Raw genomic sequence first — 9,814 nt, forward strand, 5'->3', positions numbered from 1 at the left:
TTTTTCAGGTTATTTGGGAATAGTGGCGCTTGCAGTGCTTGCGGACAGTCAATTCCTGCTAGTGAGCTGGTCATGAGGGCACAAGGCAATGTCTATCATCTTAAGGTAGGTCTCTTTTCCTTTCTGTTGACTTGGCTAAGGCACTACTTCACAATGTGATTCCTACATAGTATAACTTCTCCGTCTTTCATGTAGCCATAATGTGCAGGGCAATTACTTACTCATAAGAATGTGTTATAAAACTTCCCATGGTTCATAGTATAGCCCTCTAATAATCAGTAAAACTACGCTTCAGTTTTGTAATAGCAGGCAAGTCAAATGCTATCTTTGGTGATCATAGAAACTAACCAGCTTCAGACCTCATGTTTTACTGATAGCCTCTCAAGAATAATATTTAAACCTGTAGCATTTTTAATTTGTGCCAGTTTCATTTACTGTCTTTCCTTTTCAGTGTTTTACGTGCTCTACCTGCCGGAATCGCCTGGTCCCAGGAGACCGGTTTCACTACATCAATGGCAGTTTATTTTGTGAACATGATAGACCTACAGCTCTCATCAATGGCCATTTGAATTCACTTCAGAGCAATCCACTACTGCCAGACCAGAAGGTGAATACTCACAATTTACTAATAAGCTTTTTAGAACTACATAAAGATCAATTTCTTTTCAAACTACTAGTGTACGCTGTTCCCTTGCATCTCCTCCGCCCCTGCTGTTTAAGAGACTTCAGAATAATTGAACTTAGTTATAGTAATTTGGGAGACAATAGAAACCCTTAAATATGAAAGTTGCATTAGTTTATTCAGTTTTGGGTATCTCTATCATTACTAGTTATACAATATAATGGAATGTGGGGAGCAAACCCTAATATAAACTCTATGTAAAGAGAACCATTTAATTTTATAATGTTGAGATTAAGGATTGCAAGTGAACAAGTTATTGTAGAAGGGGAAATTAGATCCTTTAATTATGGTAATTAATATCTTATGAAGAAAAGGTTTCTGAATTAATAGAAATTAGGACACATGCCGTCTCAGACTAACATAATTGAGTGTGTTTCCTAAACTAATATTCTAAAACTGTAGTATCCTTAGAAAAGTAGTCTGACATTTTAACATGTTATTTATAAACCAAAGTTTTATTCTCTTCTCTCTCCATAACACTAATCTTTCAGTAGAGATTGTGTATCTCTGTGCTTTTACAGGTTTTGGCTCACAGCTGCAAGTAAATTATGAGTATACACATTATGTAGTAGTAGCAGAGGGGAAAAAAAAAAATCTATCAACAGTTTTCCTGTACCCCTTAGAACTGGATAGTTTTAGATCTATTTTAATATCCTTAATAAGTTCTATAGCTATGCAAGTGAGTGCATTTTGATAACTGCTGTGCCTAATTTGTAACAATTACTGTCAACCTTCAGTTAAGAGACTGTTCATTCCACACTGGTCCAGAAAAGAGTGAATGTATGACTCTTGCACATAATTTTATTCACCTCATATTTCATACTGATTATGTATTGATGACATTGATTCATTTACTCTTTACAGCGCCACTTGCATGGATATTAAATCTTATTGACCACAGATGAATTTTAATTTCAGATTGGTGATAGATTTTTCCATCAGCTCTGATAGTATATTTGACTTTTTCATCATTAACCCAGGCAATCACACAGCACTGAGTTATTGCACTGAAACAAAAAGTGCACACTTCAGTTGGTAATTCTTTATAGATTTACAATAGGAACTTCATTAATGTCTGTAAGGATCACAAAAAATAACATTTATCTGCAAATAGGAATTCAGAAGATTAAAAATATCTAGGGAAAATGCTAGGCTTCTTAAGTATTCTGTAACATACAAAAGAAGAATTTTAAATGGTTTCTTTAGTGGATAAGTTTGTACAGGAAAACACAAACTGGTTTCTATTTTTATTAGTTTTGTGTTGCATTGCTATATTACTATAGGCATATTTGCCTCTTATGCTGCACAAATATACTGAATACTTTTTAGAATATTTCCAGTCTCTTAGAAAGTGAAGTGTAATTACATCAAAATATGAACACTTATTTACTTAATTTGTCAATCAGGATAACTGGGTTGATTACTGAGTCCTAATTACTTGTTCCTCACTACTAAATAGTTATGCAAAAGAATATGAGATCTGTTCATGGAAGTATAAACACATGTAAGGATTTATAGGTGTATACTACTGTGTAGCTTAATGAAACAATCTATAATACAGGCTAGTTGGCAATGAATCCGTAAAATGAACAGTTGTAGAGAACCCATTTAGAAATATAGGTAAAACCATTCATCTTTGTATACAATAGTAAAAAGTTTGCAATTCTGAAAAAAGTGCTTTATTCACTTGCCCTGTGCTATTGCAACTTCAAATGGATGTCTAAATTGTCACTTAGTTTTATCAGTTTCCTGCTATGCTTTAGCAAAACAAAAATGATTTAGTTACAATAAGTACCAGGAGACAGAGTGAGGAAAAGAGAAGTAAAACTGGCTTTCGCGCTTGCAAAATTGCTGCTGTCCTACTAGGAGCTAAATGCAGAGGAAGCATTTAATAAGAACAGGGCCTCATTATCACTATCATTGGCTATTAACTGCATTGCTACAGTATATAATGAGGCAGGCAGAGGTGTTAAGGAGAAAATTGGAGTGCAAAATCTCACAATTAGTATATCTTATGAATCCTTTCTTCATACCCACTTTCACAGGGGGAATTGGACTAATACGAATATGAAATATATGTCAGGAAACTGGCTAGGGTCTGACTTCAAGAGTCTTGGAAGCTAAAGAGGAAGGTGCAAAAATGTTCTCTGCATTTTAAAGAAACCACTATTTTAAAGGATGTACATATTAGAAACACTTTCCAAAATCTGTTATGGGGCTACTGAATAAAAACATACTTCCAGTTAAACAGCATTAGCTGAAATAGATATAATACCCAGTATTAAACATTACAGGCCAGTCAATCTGGGTTTTTGCTCTTTCACTAAAGGTTATGTGCAGAGCAGAATTTGACACAGCTATTCACAGCTAACTAGCTATTAGGGATCTGAGCAGAGTTTAATACAAGTAGGAGTTCTTGGTACTGTGACTCTGTTTTATGAAGCTATATTTGATAGCTCTGGGGTAAACTTACTATGGTTTTGGTCAATAGAGTTCTCAAATGTAAAGCCACAGTTTATACTATGATTGGCACAGATCCGAGCTAAATAGACTATTTAACATTGCTTTTCACATAAAAAAATACATGCAATGATATTAACTCTTCCTGCCTTTTACCTTCCTGTCTTTCACCTTTTTAAGCTATGTTTTACCTACAACTCTTCATCACTTGCTGTGTATTTTGGAAAAAAAGGAGTGCTTTAATAGAGATGTTAGTGAGTAGTCGATTACCTGATAAGCATAAGCTTATTGGATAGTCAGCTGGAATATCTACTTCTCTCTCCTGGAGGCAGCAAAGGGGAAGGACAGGAGCTGGTGCTGGGGGAGCCAGCTTAAAAGCCAGCTTCCCCCCAGCACCAGCTCTGCAGTGCCACCCACCTGCCCTGCTGCCTCTATCAGAGGCAGCCTGGTAGTGGTGGTGTGGGGGGAGGGCGGATAGGAGAGGCTGCTGGGAAGCAGCCTCTGCCCACAGTGGGCCAAGACTCACTGCGGACAGGGGCCTCTGCCAGCAAGCAGCCCCTGTTCATGGTGGCTGGCCACGGCGAACAGGAGCTGGTGCTGAAGCAGCCTCTGTTTGTGGAGGCCAGAGCGAGGTATGGTGAACAAGCATTGCTGGTCTCAGAACGAGTTTGAGACCAAGCAGTCCTGGCTTGTGCTGGTCCAGGAGACTGTGCCTCTACGTTTTAAATGTAGTAAGAGCCGCCGGGCTCTTACTGCATTTAAAATGCAAAACTGTAGTGTGAGTGGCTTCTGGAGCCAGCACAAGTTGGGATTGCTCAGTCCCGGCTTGAGCTGACTGCTGCAGCTACACTTGCTGTGGCTCTGAAGATTGGTCCTTATTGGCTAATCGTGTAGTTGATACAAATTGTATTGACTACATGATTATTCAGATAACAGCAATTTAACATCCCTAGTCTTTAAACTGTGTTGGTTACAAGCACAATGCAAAGCCCTGGAGTGCTAAGACATAAGGTCCTGGGTGCCCCATTATTTAAAGAGCTGGGGAGAGGGTTCCCTGCCATGGAAGCACATTTTAGAATCTGCACCTAATTCGTCATTTCTAGCAGTTCAGAGTATTTTACTATTTCTCGCTTGTTGCAGCATTTCTATTTCTCAAAGTGGTGTAAGTTTTGCACCCATGAGCAATGTTTTGGAGTGTTCACTTATCTTTAGCTCTTAAACTTTTAAATAAAGTATGAGTTAGAATAGCAAGATGCAAGCTATCTCTTAGAGAAGATTTTTTTTAAAAAAAAATCTTCGTTTACATATCACTCAACAATTCCCTTGTAGTTACATAATTGGTGTTGTCTGTGTCCATAGTAGAGGATATTTGATGCTCATTTATTAAATATGCTTGCTGGCTGCTCCCTAATCTTTGTTCTGGACAGACAAATTACCTTTCTCACACTGAGCTTCAGCTCTGGGGAATTAAACCTCCAAGCCTCCTCTACTTTAATTAGCTTGAAAGTGGGGGGTTGCAGTTACTACTAGACCTCAGGCTTTTAGTAACTTAAAGGGTGAAAAGAACTTCCTGGGAAGCTTGAAATATCATTTAAAAACCATAAAAATCTAATACATATTATTTCATTTTGGTAATTGCAAACAGATTGTATTTGAAGACTGTGGATGATCATTTGTACTTTATCCATGAAAGTTAGATTTCTCTGGAGCTAGGCACTTTTAATTATCACAATTCATTAACACATCAGTGTGGAAGACCATGTTTGACTTCAGATATTAAAATGTTTATGTAACATTAAGTAACATAGCAGATGAGAAATTTTTAAAAGGGGGAGGGGGAGGAGAAAAATCCCCAAATATCTCTGTCTAGCTCTCGTGCTATGCAGAATATTAACCAAAGCTGCCTTGGAAGGATATTGGCTGCATTTCTTATTTGCTTTGCACACTTATATTCTTCCAATTACAAGATCATATTACTTAGCTTCTTCAAAGGCCAGGCATACCATTTCACTTCTTTCAAAAGGGGCCCAGAAAAAACACCTTTTTCATTGTAAGATTTCACACCTGAGACTTTCAGAAAGTACACTTATTATGATCTCTTCCAGTTAAAACCTGCAGAAAATGTTTATTTTAGTTCTTCAGAGTTTGAACATTAGTGACATGAATGAGTAGTATAGAAAGCCTTAATCAAGTCACAGCTGGAAAGTGATCTAATAAAAAAGATTAGTGAATAAAAGAAGACAAAAGCAGTATGTTGGAGTTTCATATCTCAAATTTAGCTTGTTAGCTAAGATGCCCATTTTTTATTTCTTACAGGTCTGCTAAGAGGTCAGAGTAATGCAGAATGCGTGCCTTCATCTCAAATTTTGTTCATCACAGATGGATCCCATGTCTCCAGTAGACAAGTCACCTTTGTAGCTAGCATCAATGCCAGCTCCATGCCATTGCACCTTCTTTATTCTTGATTGCCCTTCCTACATTTATCGGTGTATTAAAATGACTGAATATGAACCTTAAGGACTCCATGAACCTGGGCTAATGGGAGACTGTAGAGAAAATGGAAAAAAAAATCCACTGGAGGACATCTGTGGGAGTTGGGGGAGGGAGGGGGGGTTGAAGCTAATTAAAAGCAGTATTCAAATCTGCTTTCTACCCTCATTACCAATTAGCAGGGCACTGGCCAGAGTTTGTACCCAGTGTTTTACCTTAACAACATTCTGTTTGCTCTTTGTATATTTAAGTGTTGTAAGGAAATGTGTTTCAATCAAACTGAACATGAGGTAAAGGAAAGATGTGGCTTTTGTGATATTCTATCACAAACACTTTTATTGTATCTCTGTAAAATACAATGTATGTATGCATGTAAGTGTTTTTGTCCTACTGTTGCTACTTCCCATGGCGCCAAAAAAAAAGGAAAAAAAAGTCAGGCTCATAGCAGCTACTGTGTAGAAATTTTCACCTACTTCTAATTTGCTGAATGAAGAAAAATCTTTTATTTGTGATATTTTCAGAGACATTTGCTCTAGTATGGTGTATTTAAATAATAAAAACTTAAAACAAAAACATTTAATTGACTTCGGGTTTTAAAAGCCTTGCTTTGTTATATACGACATTCTAAACTTTATGTAGCTGTTTCTTTAATTGTAAATAACTTTAAATCTAGTTTTCTTTTTATAGTTTCCTCCCAGTAAGGAATTTGTCAAACTACTTAACTGTGTCACTTTTGGCAGAAGTACAGAGCAATGCTCCAAAAATTTTTTTGTTCTGAATATTAATTCTGATAACAGCAAGCATATCATTACAGTTCAGCCATGTTACAATGAATCTTGGTATGTACAAAAGTAACCATGGTCTTTCCTTCTCTAGCCATTCTTCAGAAGGGAAGACTGCATTTAAAAAATTGTTACACGAAAAACTTACAAGAGAATGTATGCTCTGCCACAATTCTTGCACTGGGTATTCCTATGAGGAGGAGTACTTGTATAGTAATATCTCTGAATCTTGGCTATAAGATTTGGCACTAACATGTTCTGAAATGTGATCGTCTCCCCCCCCCCCTCCCCCCCCAAGTTTGAAGAAGTAGGATTTCAACTAGCTTTTTCCTTGAAATGCTTGTTGACTAACCATACAACATTCAGGAAAAAAAACAACAAAAAACACCATTCCATGATCTTGCGAGATACAGGAAAAATATAAGAGCCTCAGGACATATACTGTATGTCTTCTACCAGGAAACAATGTTAAGGGGGCCTGGATAATGCCTCTACTGCATTACAACATTGTTAAACATTAGCAAAAGTCACTACTATCATACTTGAAGTATATAATATTTCTATTCACATTTTTAGTTGTGCTTTTAAAAAAACTTATGAATTCACTTTGCCTGGTTACAGAGCAGCCCTGGTGATGCTGATGGGAGCCCTAACCTGAAGTCCAGCTTTCTGTGTTTCTAAACAAGCTTCTCCTTGCATCCTATTTCTTGGCCTTCACTGTATTCAAAGTCTACTGAATTTCTGTTTAGAAAAAAATAAGGAACTTCTTTAGGAGAGGAGAGATTGGTTGACCATATGCTGTGGAATACAAAAGATAAAGGTGTGAGTGTATGAAGTGTATGGTATTTTACAAAATATCAGTTATGGATAGTTTTCAGAGGCTTATTTAAAAAATAATTACAGATTTTTCAGAAGTCTACTAAGCTTTTTTTTGATCCAGTACTAAATCTTTAGGTAGAGTCCTACAAATTGTGCTGCTTTAATTTCTTTGCAAAGATGCTTTGAGACATGTGAATATAGAATCCAAGTATTAGTGAGATTGTAGACATCTTTTATAGTCTATCAATATAAGCACTCATGGTAGAGTATTTAAATCTACCACGTACAGCTTTTTAGTTGTCCAATAATCTAGAAGTGCTAAGAAGATGGTTAATAACTTTTAGTGAGTAATGTAGTATGGCATTTAGTGATGTAGAGGTTGAAGTTCATTAAAGGCTTTAAATAAACTATTATATGACTGGTTCATAAAGCACAGCTACCTATTTAATAGCGAGCTTTAAAAGCATTTCTCAAGTTGCAGACCTATAAGATTACAAATGTCACTCATGTTAGCATAATCCACAGGCAAGTGGTGAAGCCTTTGCTTTGATGTGCAAAATTGGAGGAGGACTAATGGAGCTATGAATATACAATGGAACATATTTAAGTAGTAGACTTGCTTTAGGTAAAACACTTTCTTGAAACCGGAGGCATTTCAAACAAAATGAACTTTAATGGGGTTTCTGGGTGTGGATAGAAGGCTTCTTAGATTGTCCTTATGTGCGAAACAACTTGTGCTATTTTTTCCTCTTAAGGATGTCTACAAGGAAAAACATGTACTTGTTCACCTTTTTATCATGTGTTTACTACAGAGTCTGAAATATATACTGCTTAGTGTTTCTGAAAAGCCATACAAATCCAGTGTCATTTAGTAAGAGCTGCCACACTTTCAAAGATGAATGTTTAAAAAATGAAATATTACTAATCTGAAATCATTATAGTGAACTGATAAAATGTTCTGTTTATATTGCATAAATGTCTCAATCATATAAATTGTCACTCTTATTAATGAAACAATTTTGTAAAAAAGATTGCCTTCTCAAAGGGTTTAATGTTTTTTACCTATCCAGCTGTCTAGTTATGAGATTTACTCATCCCAGCAGGAAAGGACATTAAGCCTTTCCGAACCAAATTCTGTTTGCCACAAGATACTGTCTTTCCTGTCTTCCATGATTTATCTTTAAATATTTAAACAGGTTATGCAGTATCTTATGAAATATAAAATGAGGCTGTTGCCCCAGAATGAAGCATCTGAAATTGTCACACATTAACCACATTGAGTTTGGCTCCTGTTTGCCTTATTAGTTAACACTAATAAAATTTGCATCTGCTAATTTTAGGTTAAATACTAAAAAAATTGCAAATGCCAATATAGTATGAATTCATATCCCTTATTATGACTGATATAATTTGAAATTAATTTTTTTTAAACTCGCTGCTGTCCAAGAGTTGTAGATCAGAGCCTGGCAAACAGCCATGAACCAGTATTCCAAACAGCTCCATTAAGAGAGAGAGAATAAAGTCAATGGATGCCACAACGTTTAATTTTAAGTACTAACCTGCTTTAGGGTTGCATTATCTCTAAGTGGTTGTATTCTTGGACTGACCTCTTTACCAGAACCTATAAAACAAAGTACTAGCCATTGCTGTTGCTTGTTGCTTTGGTTCCAGGTGTATGTCTATTGTCAGTCCAGCTAAGCCACAGAAAAGCTTATTGCAATTAAATAGCAATTTGTTTCCATGAAACTGCAATTAAAGTATTACTGAGCAGCCATTTTAGATTGGCAGTGCTTTGAATGCATGTTAAACAGTGAGCAGCTCTCATTTTCTCTCTTGAGTCAGAGCTTGGAATAACAGTGAAGTAGAACACGCTCACCTATGTCCCTTGTCGAGTTAAAATAATCTGAGCACTCACTGAAGCACTCTGATCTCATTGTGAACATGCTGAGAGCAATGACAAGTCAGGGTTGATCTTTGTAAGTTGAACTTGCAACTTACAGTACCTAAAGTTATTATGTTCTGTTCTTGTGTAAGCAAGGATGTGCACATTTCCTACAGGGAGTGTTTCCAACTTCAGATTGAGTCTGTTGAGAACGGACTGCAAGTTGGAAATGGGGGGCTTAAGCCAATAATGTACTATAGGTCCTGACTTGTTAGAGCTGTGTAAACAGGGCTACTGTATCTCCATAATTGCAACTAATAAAAGGCTAGAACAAAATGCAAAATGATTGTGGTATAAATTGTTTTAATGAACCCAGAAATTAATCTAGAATGGTCATTATATGCACACTTCTACAACAGGCAAGACTGCTTTAAGTGACCAAGATCAAGGTTCCCTTTTTTCCCCTCCTCCATACATGTGTGGAATAAATTTTGCTGTATGCACTGAGACATATGTAGATGTGCACCACCTGTAGAAACATATGCTGCTAGCTGTGGGCACTGTGGGTGCTCTGTTAATCAGCTGGGTGGCATTTGAAACTTCCTGAGTGGCTGCCCAAGTGCTCAGCTTATGGGGAACAGTGATCAAGACATCCAACTTTCTTGTCCATATCCTCTGTTTTCTTGCTAGCATTAAAAT

General features: G+C 36.7%; 1 protein-coding gene across 3 annotated transcripts in view; it reads left to right on the forward strand.

Annotated features, from left to right (window-relative positions):
- The window catches only part of LMO4 (LIM domain only 4), a 17,735-nt gene extending 11,528 nt beyond the window's left edge, over positions 1-6,207 (forward strand). For 2 of the 3 annotated variants that reach the window (XM_006120248.5, XM_006120247.5), the window contains exons 3-5: positions 9-105; positions 452-607; positions 5,459-6,207. In XM_006120248.5, coding sequence (XP_006120310.1) covers positions 9-105; positions 452-607; positions 5,459-5,467 — 262 coding nt within the window. In that variant the 3' untranslated portion in view covers positions 5,468-6,207. Of the gene's footprint in view, positions 1-8; positions 106-451; positions 608-2,802; positions 2,815-5,260; positions 5,330-5,458 lie in introns of those variants that run through there. The other variant, XM_089780495.1, reaches the window with a different exon arrangement.
- The last annotated feature ends 3,607 nt before the right edge of the window (positions 6,208-9,814 follow it).

This window comes from Pelodiscus sinensis, chromosome 9 (assembly GCF_052426305.1).
Source record: "Pelodiscus sinensis isolate ZL-2025 chromosome 9, ASM5242630v1, whole genome shotgun sequence".
In the NCBI taxonomy this organism is placed as follows: domain Eukaryota; kingdom Metazoa; phylum Chordata; order Testudines; family Trionychidae; genus Pelodiscus; species Pelodiscus sinensis.